Source organism: Mesoplodon densirostris, chromosome 15, assembly GCF_025265405.1.
Source record: "Mesoplodon densirostris isolate mMesDen1 chromosome 15, mMesDen1 primary haplotype, whole genome shotgun sequence".
Lineage (NCBI taxonomy): Eukaryota > Metazoa > Chordata > Mammalia > Artiodactyla > Ziphiidae > Mesoplodon > Mesoplodon densirostris.
The window spans coordinates 11137603-11164600 of NC_082675.1; the positions used below are offsets into that span (position 1 = coordinate 11137603).

General features: G+C 44.0%; 2 protein-coding genes across 6 annotated transcripts in view; one reads left to right on the forward strand and one right to left on the reverse strand.

The window, feature by feature from the left end:
* The window catches only part of SUDS3 (SDS3 homolog, SIN3A corepressor complex component), a 40090-nt gene extending 30874 nt beyond the window's left edge, over positions 1–9216 (reverse strand). For 2 of the 4 annotated variants that reach the window (XM_060118808.1, XM_060118809.1), the window contains exons 1-4: positions 8933–9216; positions 6386–6455; positions 3752–3807; positions 1627–1698 (exon numbers count right to left, since the gene is read on the reverse strand). In XM_060118808.1, the coding sequence (XP_059974791.1) occupies positions 1627–1698; positions 3752–3807; positions 6386–6455; positions 8933–9074 (340 nt within the window). In that variant the 5' untranslated portion in view covers positions 9075–9216. Of the gene's footprint in view, positions 1–1626; positions 1699–3751; positions 3808–3903; positions 3987–6385; positions 6456–8714; positions 8809–8932 lie in introns of those variants that run through there. The other 2 variants (XM_060118810.1, XM_060118811.1) reach the window with 2 other exon arrangements.
* Positions 9217–12840: 3624 nt separating this feature from the next.
* TAOK3 (TAO kinase 3) overlaps positions 12841–26998 on the forward strand; it is a 191260-nt gene continuing 177102 nt past the window's right edge. For both annotated transcript variants that reach the window (XM_060118610.1, XM_060118609.1), the window contains exon 1: positions 12841–13107. The gene's annotated coding sequence lies outside the window, so the exon portion shown is untranslated. The remainder of the gene's footprint in view (positions 13108–26998) is intronic.

A 26998-nucleotide genomic window follows, 5' to 3' on the forward strand; every position in this document is an offset into this window, starting at 1 on the left:
AGGCTATGTCACCTTTCTAGACAGTGACGTTAGGATTCATTTAGAAGCAGTAATTGCTTTCTGAAAACATGCTGCAAGGAGAAAACGTTTCCGTCAGTAAGCTGTTGATATATGTGAAGGGGTAGGATGCGAGAAGCATGCGTGTCTAGTTAAAATCTGACCCTGAACAGAACGCGCTCTGGCAGCGCTGCCCAAGGGTGAAAGCGAGCAGGAACCACACTGCCCTGGCGAAATCAGTACGAGCCAGAGGTCCTGTGCACACTGAGCATGTGGAACCAAACAGGTCCACGGCTTCTTTTCTGGGTGACATCTGAGCTGCGGCAAACGGTCCACAAAGACTATTGGTGGAGCGGCAACTCCAGGGGGTGCTGTTCCCATCTGACCACGGCCTCCTTTGCAGACCCGAAGGATCCTATGGATCCACCCCCCATAAAAGAGCACATATGCACAGTCACACATAAAATCTTGAGAGTTTCAAGAACTCGAGATGAAGAATCTAGACATCCATCCACTGTTGAATGAGAAAATTGAGGAAAACGGAACGGCCACTCACTATTTTCTAACCCCCAGAAATCCTCATCACCTTGGCACCGGGAAGCGTGAGGCACACGAGCCCAAGTGCACCCAGCCCAACACACTCACTCCTGACTGCTGCAGTACCCGCGTGAACGGGCCAGATATCTGAAGTCTGCGCCATTTGGAGACTTCACTTCTGCACCAGCAAGTCAAGCGACATGTAGCACTCGGAGCTGGTGGCGGCTGTTTCAAAGCAGCCAGACGCCAGACACAACAAGAGCAGGCGGATCAGCTCCGCACGGAATGTGCTTTTTGAAGCTCAAGGTGTGACTGATTCAGGAGCCCCTCTGCATTTTCACCTGGGGGCAGGGGTGGCGGGGATGTTTATGAAAGACACAGAGCACAGGACTGAGAGTAGAATTCAGAAAGACAAATCAACACTCACCCTGCAGTTCTCGCTTAAGGGAAATGGCTCACATCAATTTTCTTTCCCTCCTAACAACTCAAACCAGTTCCACGAGATATGAGCAGCGCTGTCTCCAAATGGGGAAACTGAGGCTCCAAGAGCAGAGGCGTGCTAAAAGGCTTAAACCCTTAAGGGATGGGAGGAAGCCCTCAACCTGGGACCTCAGCCTCCACAGCACCACCCACTTTCCCCGCTGAAAGGGGGCTCCAGGAAGAAGGCTGAGGATTTTAAAGATGCCTGACGAGATGCCTCAGGAACTTAGAGTGGGGCGGGGAGAGGGGTGCTGGGTCGCCACAGCAGCTCTATCGCCCACCTTCCCGGCACCCCCTACCCTGCAGCTCCTTTTCTGTGCCTTGATGGACATGGGCATCTACTCACTGAAGGAAACAAAGAAGGGTTCCATCCATAGAAAGCTGGAAAGTCAATGGGTCAGAAAGTGAAAGGACAGCAGCCTAAGGCCACTCATGGGGAAGAAGATGAACAGTCCTACACAAGTGCAGCTTTGGAGTCTCTCTTCCCCAAAACTCGCCCCACAATGGGATAGCTGAAACATGTTTTGGAGAATGGCTCTTCTGGCCATGTTACGTCCCAGTCGATGATCAGCCAAAGGAGGAAAATTTGATCCAGTTAAGAGCGGGCCTCACCTGCGTTGCGCAGCCTCTCTCTGTACTGCTGGTCGAGCTTTTTCATCCTCTTCTGATATTCCTGTAACGTACCTGATGGAGATTTACAAAATAGTTACTATGAAGATCAAACTGGTCTACATTTTGGTATTCAAGCACCGACAGTGAATGTTTTTTTTTTTTTTTTTTTTTTTTTTTGCGGTACGCGGGCCTCTCACTGTTGCGGCCTCTCTCGTTGCGGACCACAGGCTCCGGACACGCAGGCTCAGCGGCCATGGCTCACGGGCCCAGCCGCTCCGCAGCATGTGGGATCTTCCCGGACCAGGGCACGAACCTGTGTCCCCTGCATCGGCAGGCGGACTCTCAACCACTGTGCCACCAGGGAAGCCCAGTGAATGTTTTAAATAACATTAGAGTAAAACACACACCATGGAAAGGCACCCGTGAGTAGAGGTAACTTGGTTCCCAAGCAAGATGCAGAGCAGAAACCCCAACCAGTGGCTTTAAGACTCTCTAGCAAGTGAAGAGAAGAAGAAAGCTGCACCCACCCACCAATGACTCTCATCACTGGCTGCTACAGTTTCGGTCTGTGGGCCTCCCTTTCCTGGAAAAAGCTCACTCTCCTTCAGTAAGGTCTAGACCAATGCCATCTAGTAGAACTTGCTGTGCAACGGTGGAAATGGTCTATTTTGCCCTGTCCAGTATGACAGTCCCAAGTCACATGTGGCTATGAGCACGGGAAATGGGGCTAGTGCAAGCCAGGAACTGAATTGTTAATTTTATTTAATTAAATTTAAATAGTCGTGTGTGGCTAGTGACATTACTGGAAAACTCAGTACAGCATCTGACCAAATGGCTCTTCCCTGAGCAGCTAATAATGAGGGTCCCGATTAGCGTGGGAAGTGTTTTCGGATGACAATGCTTCAGTGGGCTACATATACATATTTTTTATTATTAATTAATTTATTTATTTTTGGCTGCGTTGGGTCTTCGTTGCTGTGCGCGGGCTTTCTCTAGTTGAGGCGAGCAGGAACTACTCTTCATTGTGGTGCGCAGGTTTCGCGTTGCGGTGGCTTCTCTTGTTCTGGAGCACAGGCTCAGTAGTTGTGGCTCGTGGGATCTAGAGTGCAGGCTCAGTAGTTGTGGCGCACGGGCTTAGCTGCTCTGCAGCATGTGGGATCTTCCCGGACCAGGGCTCGACCCCATGTCCCCTGCATTGGCAGGCGGATGCTTAACCACTGCGCCACCAAGGAAGTCCCCAGTGGGCTATATTAATGGCATCTTTTTCAAAATCCCCCACTCAACCCTGCCGGGCACACCTTACAGACCTGCTAGAGTGGGACGTACTTCTTTCTCTGGCAATACTTCCATTACCATGGGAAGAAAAACTAAAACAAAGGTGTGTGATCGCAAGTCACGGGAACATGTTTCACTATGAAGGAGAAATCAGTATCAGATGGGCTGCTCCAAGCAATGGAAGTACCTCCTGGGGAAGCAGTTTCAGTGCCAGGGACCCCACAGAAGCAAGCCGAAGAGCTACCGACAGCAACCACCGACGCTGGGCTGTCACCGGCTGCCCGGCGGTGCTGGTCGCCCCTCACACACAATCTCACCTGCCTCTACTTTCTTCATTTCACAGATGAGAAGACAAATTAAGCAAGAGACAGTGAAGTGCCCAAGGTCAGATTTCTAGAAAGCAGTGCAGGTGGGATTCAAGCCCGCCTTGAAGGAATGGAGAGCCTGTGCTCTTTACCCAGTGCTGAACTGCCTCTGGCAGCAAACGGCCTTCAACAAGACACAACCCACTTGCAGTTTACAAAGTAAAAAGAGAAAACACGGTGAGATAGACCCACAGCTCGTTAGCATTCCGTTTAGGAAGAACAGTACAATTACATTTACCCTTGGTAAGAGCATCTCTCCTAAAAACAGCCACCTTTAGGCACGGCGGCTTCCAGTTCTTGCTCTGCAGAAGGCCTTAACTGAGATTTCAAAAAAGTCTGAAAATCGCCACTTTACTGACTGCTAAAATCAGCCAGACCAAATTTTAAATCACTCCCACGTCACAGAGAAGTCAAATACACAGATCTCAAAGGTGTGTGATATGAGGAAGTATGTTTAGAAAAGAAGGATGAAATCACACACCAACCTTCTTGCAGCTGTTGCAACTGTCTCTTGAGAGAAGCCAGTTTATCCTGATACATCCTGTAAAAAAAAAAAAAAAAAAAGGAAAGGAAAGCCACACTCAGAGACAAAAACATCCAATACCCAATTCAATAATAATCTACATGCAGAAATTACCTGGGCTTTTATGGAAGTGTCATTAATGTCCCTTAGGGAGAGAGAAAACTGAAGTCTGCTGGTGGTTTAAAATGTGCCCACAGCTAAAGGGATCAGAAAGGGACAAGGATTCTGTGGTTTGAATGGTATCCCAGCTTTGTAGATTCTCCGGTGTTCTCTCACCTTTAGAGAATCAGTCTAAAATCTACAAATACGAAGACATGCAAGTTTAAACAAATAAATGACAATGATAAACACAGTTAGGCAAGAACACACACAGAAAGATTGGAAGTGTGATGCCATTTTCTTGGGGATTCAGAAGCGTGACATACACATGAAAACGTAAAAAGCGTTCAATGCAGCTCTCATATCAGCTCTACAATCAGATCATAAGTTCCAAAGGAGTAAGACTACTCCTCCAGCACATTTTTCTATATAGATAGCACTGCTGTGTAAGCACTAAGTTAATAAACCTTCACGTCATTTTTAAAAATCACTTCTCTTTTATGATCAGAGAAATGACAGCAATTCAGTAACAAAAGTTAAAATGCAGGATTTATTTGCAGCCCCAGTGGGATAAGAACACACAGTACACACAAAGCAAAAGAACCTGGCATGTTTTCTCCCCACTCACGCTGAATGGATTATAGGCAATTATATACCCTGGTAAGTCTGTCTGAATGGTGGATTTCACACGTCAGTCACATTTCAGCAATATTTTTGCTTCTACCAGAAAAACATCCCCAATTTCACAGTGACAGAAACAGGACTTGCAACCCGTCCAACAGGTAACAGGCACGACAGCCTCTCGATTACTCCAGTAAGGGCTGCAAACACAACCTGCCTGTCTACAGGCTGAGGAAGAGTAGGCAGAATCTGAGAATTACACGGAAGGCCTTTTTTGTTTTTTGTTTTGGCTGCGCTGTGCAGCATGTGGGATCTTATTTCCCTGACAAGGGATGGAACCTGCGTCCCCTACATTGGAAGACTGGAGTCTTAACCACTGGACCGCCAGGGAAGTCTCCAGGCCTGATTCTTTTAGGGAGAATGCTGATGCTTTCAATGCTCATCTTGAATCACAAAGGGCATTCAGTTTTAATCAAAATTATTTTCTACACCATCAAATATTAAGGGGTACGTTCACTTAAACACACCAAGTATAGGAGAGGGAAAGGGTGAGTAAGCTGCACACAAGAAGTCAATATTTGGAACCCAATATTTAATTTTTTTTTTTTTAACGTGAAGACCACTGCCCAGAGGGGGGAAATGGTGTTTAATTTTCCATATTTAATTTTCCACCACAGTGAGTGTGCCAGACTACGCCTTTGAATTCTTAGTTGGTCTTTGAAAGAGAGTATTAACAGATTCAAGAGGTAAAAAACAGGGCTTCCCTGGTGGCACAGTGGTTGAGAGTCCGCCTGCTGATGCAGGGGACACGGGTTCGTGCCCTAGTCTGGGAAGATCCCACATGCCATGGAGTGGCTGGGCCTGTGAGCCATGGCCGCTGAGCCTGCATGTCCGGAGCCTGTGCTCCGCAACAGGAGAGGCCACAACAGTGAGAGGCCCGCGTACTGCAAAAAAAAAAAAAAAAAAAAAGAAGTAAACAACAAAATTCAGATTTGGAAAAGGAATAGGTATGTAAAAATACATCTCAAATGGGTCCAGGTAAGTCAGTAAGAAGCCTGGAGAGAGTACAAGTAAAATAAAAAGCCAGCACAGTTTTAGGGCTGAAGCTGTGAGAAAAATGACTTCAATTATTAAAGCAATCCTTTATTTGGCACTGGTCAGATCTAGCTGAGCTTCCCCTTTGGATTCCAAAGCTTGAAAAGGATGACAGAATCCAGAGGATGGTCACAAAACATTCGTGTATATGGAAAACATTCTATAAGGAAAGGGATGTGGATCATCCAGTTTGATGGTAAAGAATTTAAAAAACCAAATCAAGATCCTCAAAATACATTCCACAAATACTTATCAGATCTCTGTTATACTGTCTTGCCCATAAGTTTCCGATCAGAGGGAGTGGTTTTAGTTTCTCTGAGGTGTAGCTCTGCTGGAGGCTTGGGTGTGGATGCGGGTAAGGGAAAAGGGCACTGGAGGAGTCAGGAGCCCTGCTCTCCAATCCTGGTCTCCCTGAGCTCTCCGGGCATCGCCGTCCAGCTTGTAGTCAGTGCTCGGTGGGCTCACGCCCACCGAGAACCAAGGAGCTGTGCCCCCTCTGGGCAGTGGTCTTCACATTGGAAAAAAAAAAAAGGCAAGGGTTCTCTCCTGTTACATGGCCTTATTTCCCGGGAACATTTCCCTCCAGGTTCTTTCTAGCTCTCCCTCAAAAGATTCTTATCACAGGAAGAGCGATTAAATGTGACAAATTTAAAGGGGGGAAATTGCACACATATGCATGGTCTTTGGAAGCACTACGTGAAAACCATTCATACGAAATCACTATTAAAGATGCCCTTGTCGATCCTGTATTCCAAAGAAGAAATGTAAAAACCACACTCACTGTTCCTTCATCTCTACATAGTCTTCTTCATCATGCTTTGCCAGGTCAGTTTCGCTAGCATCCTCAGTGTCTGTGTAAAAAATCAAGGAAGAAGATTTGTTAAAATTGTAATTCGTAGAGTTGGTATCACCTGACACAGTGACACTTCACAAACTTCTATAAAATGAATTTCTACTCAATGCAGGCCTGCGTGAAGCCATCAATGAAAAATATTACATCCAATTACTTCAGAAAAGAAAACGCCATTTACAACTTGTACACAGCCACATTTATCCAAAGAGCCTGCCTTTATCTGAAGTGCAGCCAGAGAACAGAGTGCATCAGACACAGGTGGTCACAGTCAAGGCTGCGACTTCAGCAGAAACAACGCTGGCAGTTCAGTTAAAGGATATGTGGGTGTTAAGACTGGAAAACTACAGGCAGCAAGCCCTGCTCACTACTCCAAAGCAACCTAATATGTACATTCTCTTCTGGTAAATAACAGTTTGAACCCCTAAAAGATTTTACATCATATATACATATATACAAAGGAGAATCCAAAACAACTAAAGGAACTCTAATAACCGAAATATTTTCAAAGGGAGAGGGAACAAGAAGATCAAACGGAAACTGTTTCAGAACACTTTAAACATTCTTTTTAATTTTTTAACATCTTTATTGGAGTATAACTGCTTTACAATGTTGTGTTAGTTTCTGCTGTATAACAAAGTGAATCAGCTATACATATACATATATCCCCATATCCCCTCCCTCTTGCGTCTCCCTCCCACCCTCTCTATCCCACCCCTCTAGGTGGTCACAAAGCACTGAGCTGATCTCCCTGTGCTATGCGGCTGCTTCCCACTAGCTATCTGTTTTACATTTGGTAGTGTGTGTATATGTCCATGCCACTCTCTCACTTCGTCCCAGCTTACCCTTCCCCCTCCCCGTGTCCTCAAGTCCATTCTCTACGTAAACACTGTTTTTAGAATAAGCAAACGGCTGGAGTGTCTACCTAACTTCAACAGCCCTACTTGAGGAGGGGGAACAAAAATCAATTTTTGCTTCACTGCTCCCCCTTGTGGGCATTAAAAGCAGTACAAGTGATTCACATTCAAATTCTCTGGTTAAGCCTTGTCTTCAAACGTAGTTTAACCAGATTGTAATTAGTTTCTTCAATTTTGTATCTTCACATACAGCTGACGTTTTAAAGGTTGTTGCAGACTCAATCCTCCACCTACCTTTCCCCTCCTCCAGTGAAGAAGCCTACCCAGAGCAGTCACGTGCCAGCCAGCCACAGTACTTGGCACTTGGGGAACTGAGATGAATAAAACATACTCCTGATTCCAAACAGCTGGTCTAGCTTTTGCTCCACGGCCCTATTTTGTTCACCCATATGTTCGTCTCTTTTTTTTTTTTTTTTTCTTTTTGCGGTATGCGGGCCTCTCACTGTTGTGGCCTCTCCCGTTGCGGAGCACAGGCTCCGGACGCGCAGGCCCAGCGGCCATGGCTCACGGGCCCAGCCGCTCCGCGGCATATGGGATCCTCCCAGGCCGGGGCACGAACCCGTATCCCCTGCATCGGCAGGCGGACTCTCAACCACCGCGCCACCAGGGAGGCCCCTGTTCGTCTCTTTTTATCTCCTCTTTTTTCTCTCTTGCCCTTTCGTGTTTCCTCATCTTTCTCCTCCTGCAGCCAGCTCCTTCCTCCACTCCACAGTGTTCCTCAAACTTACCAAGCTTATAAAGCCCAGTTTGAAAAGCCAGGCTCTCAGAGGCAGTAATCATAATGTAAAGAGTATGGAACTGAAAACACAACACCTGAGGACCATTAAGCAAATCCCTATCTCCCGCCCCACCCCGACCCTGTGCCCGTTTCCCCAATGTTGAAAACTGAGTATTCGACCAAGGACCAAGCCACGTGCTTTACGCCTGTGTCTCATTTTATCCTCGCACCTACGCTAGGAAGTAGGTACTACTGACAGCCTCACTGCAGTTGGGGAAACTGGGGCTCGGAAACCTAAGTATTATAAATTGTCTAATATTAAGCTGGGTTCAGTGAGCCAAACTTACACCTAATTCGATTTGCCTGGTTCCAGGTCTCGTACTTTTAACCAACCTGTCCCGCACTGCCCAAAGTAGGGCTGACTTAAGCATTTCCCCGGGGTAGGGGGAGAGAGGCACCTTGTGTAACTAGAAAGCTAAACCGGGCTTTGCCCTGAGCCTCTCAGGAACTAAAAAGAGAGGAGTACTCCGTGGACCCAATGAATGGCTTTCTCATTCCAACCAGTGAAGACCTGAGGTTTAGAGACAGCTGAGGGAAGAGGGGCAGAAATCTTAAAGGGACCTACAGCTCTGAGCACAGCTTCTTAAGGCCCTTCTCCGCATAACTGTAGGAATACAACGTCCTCAGGGCTTCGTCTTCCACAGCACCTGTCGGGATAACTTCCGGAAGCCGCGCTCCTCCCGGCGGCCCCTTCAGCCGCCCCCAAACCCCAGAGGTCGCCCCGCCCCTCTCCCAGGCAGCCCCATCCCCGCCCGGGGTTGCCTGGCCCGCGGGAAAACGTACCTTCGTCCGACTCGCGGCCCCGGCAGCTGCGCTCGTCGTCCTCGGCGCTCTCCAGCTCTTCGTCCTCCTCGGGGTAGTACTCCGGAGCCGGCGGCGCGCCAGCCGGGGCCGGAGCTGGAGCTAACAGCCCCGCAGCACTCATGTCGCCTCGGCCCGCAGCTGAGAGTGCCACCCAGGATAGGGCCACCCGCCCTGCGGACTTCACGTCCGCGTAGCAGTGCCCGAAGGAGCAGCCAACTCGAAGAGCCGGAGCCCCGGCTATCCCTTCCCTGTCTTCGCCAAGCTCCGCCCCGCGCGCTCGCTCTCGGCAACGGGGGCCTCGCGCCGGCGGCGACTTCCGGGTCGGGAGCTGCCCGAGGACCGCCTGACTTCGCTATCCTAGAGGGAGTGGAGAGGCCGCCTGACGCCCCCTTCGTCTTAACCCCATCTCCTTCATCGCCGTCTTTAAAATCCTCAACGGGTAGTGGAGAAAGGCGGAGACAGGTTCTCTGGAGTTAGGCAAATCCTTGGGTAGGCCCAACCGCGGCAAGGACCCCGAAGCTCAGAGGCCACTTCCGAAAACAGCCGCTAGGCGCCGCCTGGAGCCAAAACTAAAGACTTTTTTTTTTTTTTTTTTTTTTTTTTTTTTTTTTTTTTTTTTAGGAACTTGGGAGGCAGAAGATTTGAAGGGCTCTTGGCAGGTGGAGGTGGTCTCTTTAATTTAAACAGGTGAACGGCATGAACCATCCCATTTATAGGTCGGGAAACCTAGACATTTAGAGTTCGCGTGATCATCCCGAAGAAAAGGAGCGTGGCTCCCCCCCGACTGATTAGCGCTTTATTAAGAACTAAAATAAAAACGAGGATGCTAATATTCCATCTTGGGGTCAGCAAAACTGTATTTTCCCAGTCGGTGGGAGACCTTTCTTTTTGTGTAGGTTTGTTCAATACGGTGTTATCCCGATTTTACAGATAAGAAAAGAGCTGTCAATTGCCTTAAAAAAAAAAAAAAAAACCGTCCAGGCTGCCTTGTTTAGACTCTCAGACCCAGGTCCTCTACAGTACAGCTGCCTCATATTTCTCAGAATATAAATTTTTTAAAAGGTGGTTTTCCCCAATCCAATAACTTGCTAACCAACTCTCAACTGAGCAAGTGGAACATATACCTGCAGAAAGTTAATTAGGCTCAGGAAAGGAAGGTGCTAGCTGGTAACTTGGAAAACAAGAGAGTTGAATATCTGCATGAATTAATTTGTGTGATTATCTCTGAGTAGAAGGGGACACGGTGTTATAAGCTTTGCTTAATGAACAAATTGAGGATGTCCTTTGTCTTGGTGTGTGTAGCAAGAAAAGGCATAAAAGGGCCCAGAGATGGTTAATGGTTTGTCCAAAGTAACCCTACTCTTTACGTTGCACCCAAGTCTCCATAGAAAAAAAAAAAGTAACGTACAAGCAGTAAACTTGAACACAGATGTAAAAGCCAGACTGGAACCCAGTATTCTGATTCTCAGATCCTTTGTGACCAAATTTATCTCTGAATTGGCCCCCACAGAGTCTCCTCAAAGTGAAAAAATATATTCTCATCCCATTTATTTTAACATTTCTTATTTTCTACCTTGTTGTAATTAAAATCTTGCCTGTACTTGTGAGGGATTCTTCCTCCCAACAAAACTCAAGAATTTTCAGAATGGAATGCTGCAATGCTAAATAAGAGGCATTCTCATGGCTCCCTGTAGGTCCACTGTCAACATTTAAACTAGAATTTCAAAGCTGTCTCTTGTCCAAAGGATGAAGTCATTTTCTTTCTTTATGCTGTTAGGTCACATCTAAATTATTTGTAATTGACCAACTTGCATTTCCATCAATAGCAATAATCATAGACCAAACCAAGCACCAACATTTTAAAAATTAGAGTTCATCAATACAATGATTTATCGAATATTTTTTAAAAAGAGTTGATATCATTGCTAATTGGTTTTCTTTCAAGACACTGGCATTTTTATCTTGCTTACATTTTGTCTTCTTTTTTAAAAATATTTATTTATTTGGTTGCACAGGGTCTTAGTTGCGGCACATGGGCTCCTTAGTTGTGGCATGTGAACTCTTAGTTGCAGCATGCACGTGGGATCTAGTTCCCTGACTAGGGATCGAACCCGGGCCCCCTCCATTGTGAGCGTGGAGTCTTATCTACTGCGCCACCAGGGAAGTCCCACATTTTGTCTTCTTGGCTGCAAATAACATACGTTAATGATCATGCATTTTTTTATATGACTAGACAGAACTGAATACTTGCGTTGTGATAATCTACCCCATTTCTTCTGTCCATGTTGCAACTGGTAGCATAAACACTCAGTAAAGGAGGAGTACCTAGTCAAAAAAATTCTCTCATGACTGTAGTCTTACCCAACTTTTATAGTTGTCTAATATGATTTTGGACAGTCTGTAAAAATCAAGTTCCCTTAAAGCCAAGTTCCCTTTTTACCACCTTGAAATCTCTCTACATCCCTTCCCAAAATGGCACTCAGTCACATCGCTCGGGAGACATCTACATCCAAATTCATTTTAGAGGAAGTACTGCCAGCACTCTTCTACAGGCCCTCTCTACATAACCAAACACTCAAATCTTAAAGGGGAGCATCTTAATTGGAATGGGTATGATTTTAAAACACTAGGGAAAACATGAATAGTGTTTAGAACACAAATTTTGTTAGCAGGAGTTAAAACAAAAAAGAGTTAATGATGGAAAGTTTTCTAAGAGCTAAGTCCTGTATACATCTGACAATGCTTAGGAACACACTGTGTTCCTAAAGTGAAACAATGTCTTCACAAAGTTCATAAACTTTAGGATTTAGGGGTGAAGGTAGCAGTTTTCAGTTTCCAGTATTGATTTAATCAACATATCCAGTTTTACAAAAAATATATAAAGAATGGCTCTGAGGTAACACCAGGCACTTTCACCCCTGGCAACCTCCATCTTGCAGCTTGGGTCAAGATGGGTCTCTGGTTATCACGAGTTGCACTTGGGTCAAAGTTCATTATACTTTGGCCATTAGTTCCCACAAAATCATTAAAATCATCTCCTGTGGCCCTGAAAAAGAATATGCTGAACAGGCTTACTGAAGCCTTGCTAAAGCTAACAAGGGTTCCCCTACCACACAGTTCCTGTTCCTACTTGTCAAAATGATTATCATAACCCACAAAGTGAGTATTTCTTAAGCTTTGTCCTTGTACCTATCAAAATGTGCCCCGTCAGTGTTGAATGCCTAATTGTGCTGAGTATGCATCTAGTATATAGATTTTTTTCCCCCAACAGCATCAAACTAACGTCTGTTGAAGGCAGTGCAAGTAAGGGCAACTCCCTTGCCAAAGATATAAAAGACTTTAAATCCAGGAAATTTACAAGTCCTGAGTAAATAAATGCCATTATTAATTTATGGCAGAATTACTTAGAAAGCTGTGCCAGGTCTAACGGGGGAATGGGGGCCTCAAAGGCTCTAACATGGTGGTCCCAGGGAATCCCAGAGGGCCTCGGCCTCTGGGAGTCTCCCAAGAAAAGTAAAGGCTCAGTGAAGAGTGCCATGAACTTTGACCCCAACTCAGCACAAACAAGGCGGACCGCACCCGAGGCGGCCAGTGGGTAACTGAAGTTGCAAGCTCTTCCGCATCTGAGGAAACCCTGCCCCGTCCCGCACCGCCCACCTTCAACTTCGCCAATCTTCGGGCGCCATCGACAGCTCGGCTTCCCAGGCACCTCCAATCAAGTACCTATATCCGGCCCCAGGTCTGCGCCCTGCGATCAGGGAAGGTCAGTAGAGAGCCTATCGGAGCCTGGCTGGGGGCGTGGTCGGGGGCAGGGGGCGGGCGGGCTGGGACGGCGGGGCGGGGCGCGCTCGGCGCAATCGGGTGCGATTGGCCACCCCTGGCAGGAGCCGCACCTCGGACAGCAGCAGCGGTGGCCGCGGGAGGGTCTGTGTGGCTCCCGGTGGTGGCGGCGGCGGCTGTGGGGACCTGCGTGAGAGAGTGGGACCCAACGCGTAGACCGCGAGCGGAGGTTCCGCGCGGCCGGACCCGACACTCAACGACTGGACCCGGGGATCCACCGGGGAACAAGCGGCAGAAGAGCGACTCGGTAACAAGTGTGGGAGAGGAAGCGGCGGCGGCGACGCCGGGCCCGGAGTGGTGACAGCAGGTCTGAGGTGAGAACACCGGGGCGCGGGGAGGTGACAGAGTGAGTCGGGGCGAGGGGACCCAGGGCGCAGTGGGGCCGGCGAGGACCCGAGTGAGGGGAGTTCCGGGAGTGGGTTTGACAGTCTGGACTGTGGAGAGATCCCCAGAGGGGCCGGCCCCACGGGTCTGAGAGGGGGACCCCGAGAGGACTTGGGACAGAGCGGGTGTGAAGGGAGGGGACCCCCAGAAGTGCTGGAACAGTGGGTCTGAAGGGGCACCCCCAGAGGAGCCAGGACAGTGCTTCTCAAGGGAGGGGACCCTGAAATGGGCAAGGACAGCGGCTCTTAGCGGCAAGGGGACCCCGAGAGGGCTTGGGACAGCAGGTGTGTTGGGGGACCCCGAGAGGGGCTGGAACAGCGACTGTGACGGGGGACCCCCTGTGGGCTGGGGACCCGGGTGTGAGCGGGGACCCGGGGGTCGTGCGGTGGAGGCGCGGCCCCGCCCCGCGTGGGTGAGGAGAGGGGGCTTGGGTCCGGGTCGCGGCGCCGGGCGAGTCGGGACAGCCGGCCGCCTCTCCCCGGGTGCACTCAGCCGAGCTTCCTAAGGGCGGAGTGGGAGACGGGGGACCGCCTGAGCCCCCGTGACTCTGTGGGTGACTCTAAGGAAAGGGGATTATGTAATGAGACATCTTCTAGGAGAACGCGCAGGCTGGAGGGTCTGGCCGAAGCGCGGGGATCTTGGAAAGGGCAGGAGCGAGGGGCTGGGGACCTCTTCTCACTGGCCCCCTGGCTTCCCGTTTGTTTCTCCGAGTTGGGCTTGGATGCCTTAAAAGTGAGGGGCTTCCTGACCTCGATAACTTCATCGGGATGTAAAAAGTTGGAGAGGGCTTCTTTAACTCACCACAAACCAAGTGGAAAGGGAAAGGGACCCTTTTGGAGATGCAGGTTTTGGATTAATTAGGCTGTTTATTTTGATAGACCCTGTCTTTTTCACTTCGGCTCAGCAGGGAGCTCAGAAACTTTTTCACGTTCGGCAGCACGTCCGTATCAGTGTTTACAATGCAGACTCAAAGGAACTATATACTAAGTTGGACTGTTTACCTTTGATGTGTTGGAAAGATAGTTGGAAGATCAAACTAAATTTTGAAAAGAGGTTTTGGAGTCGCCAAACTAACAGCACTTTCCAATTAGATTTCTAATTCTAAAAGCTACCAGGACTGAGTTTTAGACATAATTCCAGGACAAGCTAAGGATAGAGATAATGAAGCCTATTTAAACCGGACACCGTACGCGCTGGTGGGAGGCAAGTGTGTGTCTATTAAAATGCTGAAACGAATAGTGGAAAGCGATAGGGGGTGCGAATTGGGGGGCAACGTCCTACTTAGACGGATATGAAAATTAAATTAATGACCAGGCTAGTTGTTTGGAGTACTTAGAATATGTTAATACCGCCCCGACTACCTCTCGAATGTTCTCTTGAATGCACACGCTTTGTTATGGTTGCAGCCAGCAGTTTTGCATTTGAATGTTTTAACCTCTTTTTCTCTGTGTGTTGCTTCTCCTCACCCCGTATCTTTGCGACGAGCTTCTTTTTCATAGAAGCAGACTTAGAAAATGATGGTTTGGGGGAAATACTAGGGAATGTAATTACTCTATCATTTTGCAGTTATTTAGATATCTTCTTTGTTTCAGGTTTAGAATAATGTCTTATTGGAAGCCTTTGCCCATGTTCAGTAATGGGCAACTAAGAGGAAGAAAGGAATGCTGTACTGTTTCCCAAAGACATAATGTAGAAGGCTTACAGAGAACTGCCTTTTAAATCCAAGACAAAAATTACTGAAGACATCTTACATCAGGGTGATAATAAGTAGAGGGAATGTGTCACTTGAGGATTCTTATTTGATATTACCTGATGCAGAACAGTTTTTATATGGTTTCAGAGAGCATGGAGCTTGGTGTGGTTATGAAAATTCCACCAACTAGACGTCCTCCCCTAAGAAACAGAAGTTATGGAGGTGAGGGGAACAACAGTAAATACACAAATACAAATTTAAAATATGAGATATAAAATAAAATATATTTAAGATGTAAAAGAAGTGTAACTTCTTTTATGTTAAATTTATTTTCCAGAACTGTAGGTAGAATTTAAGTAAAAGTAAGGTCAGTTAACTCAAGAGGGTTACTTACAAGGGGCATGCATTCATTATGTAGGACGTGTAATGTAGGAAATGGTCTTTGGAAGGATTGGGAATCTCAGTAACAGTAATTCTGCAAAGTAATAGAAATGTTTAAATGTTTGAGCAGATAAGCTCTTGCATCATGCTTGTTAGCTCATTTCTGTCTGGTGCAAATGAAAAGTGTCATTGTAATAGAGTTTTTAGTGATAGGAAGGGTCTATAGTAACTATTCCCAGGGACAGGGGGTGGGGGGCTTAGGTTAGGAGGGTAGGAATTCTGTGGGAATTTATTTTCATTTGTTTCACACAATAAAACTACACTTTGAGAAGCTATTAATATGTAAATTAGTTACACCTATGCTCATTTTAACTCTTTCTTTTCCATTGAAAAATATAATCAAAAGAAGAGGTTAATAAGAAGGAGCCTTACACTTCCATATGAGCGATTATAGCCACCGGAGAATGCAGGTTCTTTCTGGTGTAGAGTTCTTAAACCATCCTTAGTCTTAGTTTAGCAGGATGCAAGTAGTGCCCAGTAAATACAATAACCCACTTTATACTTTCTTTACCACTTGAGTCATATACAGTCAAACCATTGTAATCTCAGAGTCTACCTTGATATCCAATGTGGTTTAATGTTTAAGCCAATCTGAGTAAAAGTTCTCATTGCTGATCCGTGTTCATACTTGTTGGTTTCAGTGATATGGGAAAATGAATGAAAACTAACCATTGGTACTTTTACTTTAGAGCCTATTTATTTAGAGTTTATTTTAGAGCCATTAAAAGCATCTTTCCTTTATAGTCTTTTCTTCCAGTCTTTGTTTCTTCCCTCCCGCTAAAAAGAAAGCACACTGACAGACAGACAGAGGGAAAGCTTCCATCGAAAAGTGCTTTGTGACTGTCCTAAGAGAAGACTTCTTTTCAATCTTCAGTGAGGGATTCCCGTCAATCAGAGAGGATAGTTTTGAACTAGTAATTTTGAGTTATGGGATAATGTACAGTTTAGTTTTGTGATTATTTAATTATAACATCCATTTAATTGGTTACTTTGTCATTTGTGAGGATACATTAAAAGTTTGTTACTATTCTTTTTTGGGTTTTTTTGCGGTACGCCGGCCTCTCACTGCTGTGGACTCTCCCGCTGCGGAGCACAGGCTCCGGACACGTAGGCTAGGCTCAGCGGCCATGGCTCATGGGCCCAGCCGCTCCGTGGCATGTGGGATCTTCCCGGACCGGGGCACGAACCCGTGTCCCCTGCATCGGTAGGCGGACTCTCAACCACTGCACCACCAGGGAGGCCCCTGTTACTATTCTTAAATTCAGAGTGACCTTAGTAAAAAAATAATTAATGTCTAACTAATTATGGATTAGATGTGTTGAATTTATGGGCCAAAACGTGATGTAACTCATTTACAAGCTATGGGCAACCAAGTTAAAAACAAGTATTCAGAATTTTTATGATAGTAGGAATTAAATTGATAAATTTTATCATTCCAGGTACATGTTGTTAAAGTTACCTAAATACTTTATAAGTCAACCTAATGCATTTTTTTCTGCCTGACCTGAGATTTGTTAGAGACATTGGAGTATATTTAAAGTCTTTGTAAATTATTTCTATTTTACAACAGAATGACATAGGGGTCAGTTTTTTGATTTAACACAGATCTACTCCTAACCATGGTCTACCTCACAAATACACATTTATCACCCCCCAGAGTGAGTGAGAAAAGGAACATGCCTTGGAATAAACATTTTACACCTAGCAAAACCTACTCCCATGTGGCCCATGTGACTTTAGCTCCTAACCCTAGGAATTGACATGCTGGTGTCTAATGTTTGGGGCCCTTTCACCTCACCCCTGGCCTCAGTGAAAATATGGATAGCAAAATCAACCCCATATTTGTTATGCTTATTATTTTAGTCAATTATCGAAGTACTCATTGGAAGACTTCAATTTTACTTCCTTCCACTATTTTTGATGGATAATGGGATAACCTTTTATTTCCAAATCAAACTAGGACCCTGTGCAGTATTTATTTTTATATGTGTCACTTTCTGTCTAATAACACTGGCTTTGGTCCATAGCAATCAAGGCTTATGACAATTCAAATACATTTTATTTACCCATTACAATAGATAGCACTAATCAAGGAAGAATGCTCTCTTAAATAAACTAATAACCTCATTAGTCTTGGGAGTAGGCACACAAAACAGAATTGGAGTTCATGGCCAATTTTCCATTCTACTGTGAACGTTAGCATTTACTTCTTGAAGGCTTTGTGTGTAAATACACAAATATTTCCCAAAACCACATAAATATAGTTTTTAGCTGATCTAGGTCAAGACTTAATAGCAGAGATACAAAATTACATTGTGCTTCACGTACCTTTATGCGTCCCTTGTCTCTTGTGAAAATTTCTCTTCTGTCATTGTATACCAGTTACCTGTTTACATGTGTTTGTCTTTCACAAATTTGTGAGCACTTTGAGGTTAGAGATGGTCTTGATCATCTATGCATCCCCACGCCAAGTATAGTACCAGGCACAGAGTATGAAGGATGCTCACTAGATGTGAACTGAATGAGTGAATGAATTAATAATCAGCAAATTAGTAGATTATATTTATGATCACATTTAGTTTCTTTTTTTTCAGAATTTTATTTTATTTTTTATACAGCAGGTTCTTATTAGTCATCAATTTTATACACATCAGTGTATACATGTCAATCCCAATTGCCCAATTCATCACACCCCCACCCCCACCCCCCACCACTTTCCCCCCTTGGTGTCCATACGTTTGTTCTCTACATCTGTGTCTCAATTTCTGCCCTGCAAACTGGTTCATCTGTACCATTTTTCTAGGTTCCAAATACATGCGTTAACATACGATATTGGTTTTTCTCTTTCTGACTTCACTCTGTATGACAGTCTCTAGATCCATCCACATCTCAACAAATAACCCAATTTCGTTCCTTTTTATGGCTGAGTAATATTCCATTGTATATATGTACCACATCTTCTGTATCCATTCGTCTGTCGATGGGCATTTAGGTTGCTTCCATGACCTAGCTATTGTAAATAGTGCTGCAATGAACATTGCAGTGCATGTGTCTTTTTGAATTATGGTTTTCTCTGGGTATATGCCCAAAAGTGGGCTTGCTGGATTATATGGTAATTCTATCTTTAGTTTTTTAAGGAGCCTCCATACTGTTCTCCGTAGTGGCTATATCAATTTACATTCCCACCAGCAGTGTAAGAGGGTTCCCTTTTCTCCACACCCTCTCCAGCATTTGTTGTTTGTAGATTTTCTGATGATGCCCATTCTAACTGGTGTGAGGTGACCTCATTGTAGTTTTGATTTGCATTTCTCTAATAATTAGTGATATTGAGCAGCTTTTCATGTGCTTCTTGGCCATCTATATGTCTTCTTTGCAGAAGTGTCTATTTAGCTCTTCAGCCCATTTTTGGATTGGGTTGCTTGTTTTTTTAATGTTGAGCTGCATGAGCTGTTTATATATTTTGGAGATTAATCCTTTGTCCATTGATTAATTTGCAAATATTTTCTCCCATTCTGAGGGTTGTCTTTTCATCTTTTTTATGGTTTCCTTTGCTGTGCAAAAGCTTTGAAGTTTCATTAGGTCTCATTTGTTTCTTTTTGTTTTTATTTCCATTACTCTAGGAGGTGGATCAAAAAAGATCTTGCTGTGATTTCTGTCAAAGAGTGTCCTTCCTATGTTTTCCTCTGAGAGTTCTATACTGTCCAGTCTTACATTTAGGTCTCTAATCCATTTTGGGTTTTTTTTGTGTATGGTGTTAGGGAGTGTTCTAATTTCATTCTTTTACATGTAGCTGTCCAGTTTTCCCAGCACCACTTATTGAAGAGACTGTCTTTTCTCCATTATGTACCCTTGCCTCCTTTCTCATAGATTAGCTGACCATAGGTGCGTGGGTTTATCTCTGGGCTTTCTATCTTGTTCCATATTTCTGTTTTTGTGCCAGTACCATATTGACTTGATTACTGTAGCTTTGTAGTATAGTCTGAAGTCAGGGAGTCTGATTCCTCCAGCTCTGCTTTTTTCCCTCAAGACTGCTTTGGCTATTCGGGGTCTTTTGTTTCTCCGTACAAATTTTAAGATTTTTTGTTCTAGTTCTGTAAAAAATGCCATTGGTGGGCTTCCCTGGTGGCACAGTGGTTGAGAGTCCACCTGTCGATGCAGGGGACACGGGTTCGTGCCCTGGTCTGGGAAGATCCCACATGCCGCGGAGTGGCTGGGTCCGTGAGCCATGGCCACTGAGCCTGCGCGTCTGGAGCCTGTGCTCCACAATGGGAGAGGCCACAACAGTGAGAGGCCCGCGTACCACACACACACACAAAAAAAAAAAAAAAAAAAAAATGCCATTGGTAATTTGATAGGGATTGCAATGAATTTGTAGATTGCTTTGGGTAGTATAGGCGTTTTCACAATGTTGATTCTTCCAATCCAAGAATATGGTATATCTCTCCATCTGTTGTATCATCTTTAATTTCTTTCATCAGTGTCTTATAGTTTTCTGCATACAGGTTTTTTGTCTCCCTAGGTAGGTTTATTCCTAGGTATTTTATTCTTTTTGTTGCAATGGTAAATGGGAGTGTTTCCTTAATTTCTCTTTCAGATTTTTCATCATTAGTATATAGGAATGCAAGAGATTTTTGTGCATTAATTTTGTATCCTGCAACTTTACCAAATTCATTGATTAACTCTAGTAGTTTTCTGGTGGCATCTTTAGGATTCTCTATGTGTAGTATCATGTCATCTGTGAACAGTGACAGTTTTCCTTCTTCTTTTCCAATTTGTATTCCTTTTATTTCTTTTTCTTCTCTGATTGCCGTGGCTAGGACTTCCAAAACTATGTTGAATAACAGTGGTGAGAGTGGACATCCTTGTCTTTTTCCTGATCTTAGAGGAAATGCTTTCAGTTTTTCACCATTGAGAATGAAGTTTGCTGTGGGTTTGTCATATATGGCCTTTATTATATTGAGGTAGGTTCCCTCTGTGCCCACTTTCTGGAGAGCTTTTATCATAAATGGGTGTTGAATTTTGTCAAAAGCTTTTTCTACATCTATTGAGATGATTGTATGGATTTTTTTCTTCAGTTTGTTAATAGGGTGTATCACATTGTTTGATTTGCATATATTGAAGAATCCTTGCATCCCTGGGATAAATCCCACTTGATCGTGGTGTATGATCCTTTTACTGTGTTGTTGGATTCTGTTTGCTAGTATTTTGTTGAGGATTTTTGCATCTATATTCATCAGTGATGTTGGTCCGTAATTTTCTTTTTTTGTAGTATCTTTGTCTGGTTTTGGTATCAGGGTGATTGTAGCCTCATAGAATGAGTTTGGAAGTGTTCCTTCCTCTGCAATTTTTTGGAAGAGTTTGAGAAGGATGGGTGTTAGCTCTTCTCTAAATGTTTGATAGAATTGACCTGGGAAGCCATCTGGTCCTGGACTTTTGTTTGTTGGAAATTTTTAATCACAGTTTCAATTTCATTACTTGTGATTGGTCTGTTCATATGTTCTATTTCTTCCTGGTTCTGTCTTGGAAGGTTATACCTTTCTAAGAATTTGTCCATTTCTTCCTGGTTGTCCATTTTATTGGCATTGTGTTGCTTGTAGTAGTCTTAGGATGCTTTGTATTTCTACAGTGTCTGTTGTAACTTCTCCTTTTTCATTTCTAATTTTATTGATTTGAGTTCTCTCCCTCTTTTTCTTGATGAGTCTGGCTAATGGTTTATCAATTTTGTTTATCTTCTTCAAGAACCAGCTTTTAGTTTTATTGATCTTTGCTATTGTTTTCTTTGTTTGTATTTCATTTATTTCTGCTCTGATCTTTGTGATTTCTTTCCTTCTGCTAACTTTGGGTTTTGTTTGTTCTTCTTTCTCTACTTCCTTTAGGTTAAAGGTTAGATTGTTTATTTGAGATTTTTCTTGTTTCTTTTTTTTTTTTTTTTTTCAGTACGCGGGCCTCTCACTGTTGTGGCCACTTCCGTTGCGGAGCACAGGCTCCAGACGCGCAGGCTCAGTGGCCATGGCTCACGGGCCCAGCCGCTCCGCAGCATGTGGGATCTTCCTGGACCGGGGCACGAACCCGTGTCCCCTGCATCGGACTCTCAACCACTGCGCCACCAGGGAAGCCCTTTTCTTATTTCTTGAGGTAGGCTTGTATAGCTATAAATTTCCCTCTTAGAACTGCTTTTGCTGCATCCCATAGGTTTTGGATTGTCATGTTTTCATTGTCATTTGTCTCTAGGTGTTTTTTGATTTCCTCTTTGATTTCTTCAGTGATCTCTTGGTTATTTAGTAACGTATTGCTTAGCCTCCATGTGTTTGTGCTTTTCACGTTTTTTCCCTGTAATTGATTTCTAATCTCATAGCGTTGTGGTCAGAAAAGATGCCTGATACGATTTCAATTTTCTTAAATTTACTGAGGCTTGATTTGTGACCCAAGATGTGATCTATCCTGGAGAATGTTCTGTGCGCACTTGAGAAGAAAGTGTAATCTGCTGTTTTTGGATGGAATGTCCTATAAATATCAATTAAATCTATCTGGTCTGTTGTGTCATTTAAAGCTTCTGTTTCCTTATTTATTTTCATGTTGGATGATCTGTCCACTGGTGTAAGGGAGGTGTTAAAGTCCCCCACTATTATTGTGTTATTGTTGATTTCCTCTTTTATAGCTGTTAGCAGTTGCCTTATGTATTGAGGTGCTCCTATGTTGGGTGCATATGTATTTATAATTGTTATATCTTCTTCTTGGATTGATCCCTTGATCATTATGTAGTGTCCTTCCTTGTCTCTTGTAACATTCTTTATTTTGAAGTCTATTTTATGTGATATGAGTATTGCTACTCCAGCTTTCTTTTGATTTCCATGTGCATGGGATATCTTTTTCCATCCCCTCACTTTCAGTCTGTATGTATCCCTAGGTCTGAAGTGGGTCTCTTGTAGACAGCATATATATGGGTCTTCTTTTTGTATCCATTCTGCAAGCCTGTGTCTTTTGGTTGGAGCATTTAATCCATTCACGTTTAAGGTAATTATCGATATGTATGTTCCTATGACCATTTTCTTAATTGTTTTGGGTCTGTTTTTGTAGGTCCTTTTCTTCTCTTGTGTTTCCTACTTAGAGAAGTTCCTTTAGCATTTGTGGTAGAGCTGGTTTGGTGGTGCTGAATTCTCTTAGCTTTTGCTTGTCTGTAAAGCTTTTGATTTCTCCATCGAATCTGAATGAGATTCTTGCCGGTAGAGTAATCTTGGTTGTAGCTTCTTCCCTTTCATCACTTTAAGTATATCATGCCACTCCCTTCTGGCTTGTAGAGTTTCTGTTGAGAAATCAACTGTTAACCTTATGGGAGTTTCCTTGCATGTTATTTGTCAATTTTCCCTTGCTGCTTTCAATAATTTTTCTTTGTCTTTAAGTTTTGCCAATTTTATTATTATGTTTCCGGACGTGTTTCTCCTTGGGTTTATCCTTTATGGGACTCTGAGCTTCCTGGACTTGGATGGCTATTTCCTTTCCCATGTTAGGGAAGTTTTCGACTATAATCTCTTCAAATATTTTCTCGGGTGCTTTCTCTCTCTCTTCTCCTTCTGCGACCCCTATAATGCGAATGTTGTTGCGTTTAATGTTGTCCCAGAGGTCTCTTAGGCTGTCTTCATTTCTTTTCATTCTTTTTTCTTTATTCTGTTCTGCAGCAGTGAATTCCACCATTGTGTCTTCCAGGTCACTTATCCGTTCTTTTGCCTCAGTTATTCTGCTGTTGATTCCTTCTAGTGTAGTTTTCATTTCAGTTATTGTATTGTTCATCTCTGTTTCTTTGTCCTTTAATTTTTCTAGGTCTTTGTTAAACATTTCTTGCGTCTTCTTGATCTTTGCCTCCATTCTTCTTCCGAGGTCCTGGATCATCTTCACTATCATTATTCTGAATTCTTTTTCTTGAAGGTTGCCTATCTCCACTTCATTTAGTCGTTTTTCTGGGGTTTTATCTTGTTCCTTCATCTGTTACATAGCCTTCTGCCTTTTCATCTTGTCTATCTTTCTGTGAATGTGGTTTTTGTTCCACAGGCTGCAGGATTGTAGTTCTTCTTGCTTCTGCTGTCTGCCCCCTGGTGGATGAGGGTCTCTAAGAGGCTTGTGCAAGTTTCCTGATGGGAGGCACTGGTGGTGGGTAGAGCTGGGTGTTGCTCCGGTGGGCAGAGCTCAGTAAAACTTTAATCCACTTGACTGATGATGGGTGGGGCTTGGTTCCCTCCCTGTTGGTTGTTTGGCCTGAGTCAACCCAACACTGCTGCCTACCCGGGGTCTTTGGTGATGCTAATGGCGGATTCTTGGAGGGCTCACGCCAAGGAGTACTTCTGAGAACTTCTGCTGCCAGTGTCTTTGTCCTCAGGGTGAGCCACAGCCACCCCCCGCCTCTGCAGGAGACCCTCCAACACTAGCAGGTAGGTCTGGTTCAGTCTCTCATGGGGTCACTGCTCCTTCCCCTGGGTCCCAATGTGCACACTACTTTGTGTGTGCCCTCCAAGAGTGGAATCTCTGTTTCCCCCAGTCCTGTCCGAGTACTGCAATCAAATCCCGCTAGCCTTCAAAGTCTGAGTCTCTAGGAATTCCTCCTCCCATTGCTGGACCCCCAGGTTGGGAAGCCTGACGTGGGGCTCAGAACCTTCACTCCAGTGGGTGGGCTTCTGTGGTATAAATGTTCTCCAGTTTGTGAGTCACCCACCCAGCAGTTATGGGATTTTATTTTATTGTGATTGCGCCCCTCCTACCGTCTCATTGTGGCTTCTCCTTTGTCTTTGGATATGGGGTATCTTTTTTGGTGAGTTCAAGTGTCTTCCTGTCGATGATTGTTCAGCAGTTAGTTGTGATTCTGGTGTTCTCGCAAGAGGGAGTGAGAGCACGTCCTTCTACTCCGCCATCTTGGTTCAGGCTCGCCACACTTAGTTTCTTATCCTCACTGAGGGCTTTTAGTACATCAGAAGGATGTTAAAAGAGTGATTCTGGGGCTCTCCTGGTGGCGCAGTGGTTGAGAGTCCGCCTGCCGATGCAGGGGACAGAGGTTCGTGCCCCGGTCCGGGAAGATCCCACATGCCGCGGATTGGCTAGGCCCGTGAGCCATGGCCGCTGAGCCTGCACATCCGGAGCCTGTGCTCCGCAACGGGAGAGGCCACAAGAATGAGAGGCCCGCGTACCGCAAAAAAAAAAAAAAAAAGAGTGATTCTGTTGGAACACAAGAAAGAATATTAACATTATTTATCTGCCATGTAAGAAACAGCATGATACTGTGCATTGGAAAGAGAAAGGGCCTCAGACTCAGAGAGACCTAGGCACCTATTTTCGCTTTGTCACTATGCCAGCTGGTTTACCCTTGTTAAGTTACTTAAGTCTTTAAAGCTCTCAATTCTCTCATCTATCAAATAAGAATACAGAACTCACAAGATTCTTACAAGGAATAAATGAAGCAATTTATGTAAAGCACCAAATGCAGTGATAAATGCATAGGAAGTGTTTAACAAATGGTAACTGCTTATTATTTTAATCACTTGAAACAATTTTTTAGTGCTTTTTTTGCTCTACACTCAGTATCTAATCATTTGCTGAATTCTACAGCTCCTGGCTCCAAAAAGAATAATTAAGAGATTCATACATAGGGAAACTGAGACTCAGTTAGGGTGAGTGACTTCCCAAGGCCATACAGACAGTGACAAACTTGACTGTGGCCTAGATCTGTTTTTTCAACTGAAGACATTTTTTACTTTATACCTCTTAAAGGTCCAAGAAAGAGCTAATGAGAGTCCTAATAATGGGCTAGGGAAGGACTGTGACAAATTTCCAGCCTCCTTCTCTTTTTCGTCCTTCCTATATACACTGTTGCTTTCCTATTTCCCCCTAAAGTACAGCTCTGATTTTGTCACTCCTATGTTCAAAACCTTTAATACCCCTTGGCCTACTAAATTCGGTACAGATTTATCCGCCTGTTTGGGGGCTTTGGGATTCCTATAGCCCCATAATCCATCTATACCTGTATCTATATATCTATGTCCATCTCCTGTGCCCCGGCCATAACAGCCTGCTTACAGCCAACCACTTACTGATTTGCCACCTTCAGGCGTTTATTCCTGCCGTTTCTTTTCCCTAGAATGCCTTTTCTGTTCTTCATACTTCAGACATTTTTTTTTTTTTTTTGGCTGTGCTGCGTGGCTCACATGATCTTAGTTCCCTAACCAGGGGTGGAACCCAGGCCCCGGCAGTGAGAGCACCAAGTCCTAACCACTGGACTGCCAGGGAATTCCCCAGACCTACTTTTAATGCCATCTTTTCTTGGGCCCTTCTCTGATCATCTTTCTTGCTACTCTCTCCTTTAAATTCCCTAAGTACTTGCTTTGTGCATTTTCTTATTACACTAATATTCTCTGTGATCATACATTATAGGGTTTGTATTTGTCTGATTCTTCCTAAATGTCCATCTTCTTGATTTTAAAAGGACGGTGTCTTACACACCTAACCAAGCGTCTTGTAACTAGTATCTGTTCAATAAATATTTGTCGAATCGCGTTAAATTTAAACACTTGTTTTAGGTTCAAAAATAATGTTTAAATATAATTATTGCTACCAGTGAAGATAATGGGTAATTCTTAAGTGAAGAACTTATTTCTGACCCTGACAGTTGGTAAGTTGATGCCACTGGTAGCAAGTATTTGGAAACTTGTATGTCCACATTCAGCATGATAATATTCCCCAAAGTGACCTTTGACTCTGAGTGTTGGGGATTTGTTGTTTTGTTTCCTTAAGTGATGTTTTTATCTGTAAGGAATGGGTTCCAACTTCAGGTCTTTGGACGTCTGTTTACCTTCCTCTAGGTATTAGGAACAAATGAAATAAGATTTTCTTTCATTTGCAACAGAACGTGGTGTTCAGTTGAGTCAGAGATGGAGGCTAGGAGGGCTCTATTACCGTGGTCTTCCAAAGGGCAGTTCCTTACTTTGTGATACAAGCAACTTGCAACTGTGAACAAATAAGCTTATTGTTATCCTTATCTTTCATATTGTATTCTTCTCCATATTGGGGAGAGGACACCATTCTGACACACTGGATATTTTATTTATATCTTCGTTTGTCTTATATCCCTACACTAGAATTTAGACTCCATGAAAGCAGAGATTTTTTTTATTCATTGCTGTCTCCCCAACTCATAAAACAGTGCCTACCTAGCATGTAGTAGTTGCTCAATAGAGATTTATTGACTGACTAAATAGATGAATTTGGCTCTGGGAATTCCTCCAATTTGTTGGCTAAAAAGAAGTTTTCGTTATTTGAAACATAGGAAGTAAAATCCTAAGGAAGTAAAGTATGTCTGGGAAGAGTAGAGTTTATCTGTATATTTTATACTCTGGTCTTTACTTTTTTTTTTTTTTTTTTTTTTTGAACAGCCTTGAATTTAGTGTATTTTTGTTTTATTGAATACAAATAAAAGCCATTCCTACCATGACATCATACATCCAAGATGACTGTGTCCCAGTCTGGCTACAGTCTAAGAAAGCTATGTTCATTGTAATAAAATCTAATGGAAGCTGCTAAAATGGCCCTTAGGCAGTAAAGGCTTGTAAGACCAAAATTATAACAAAATTCAGTACAGGGGTATTATCCCATTAAAAGCACTTCACTTATTTTTCTTATATGCTGATATTAACCCTGAAAATTGGTCA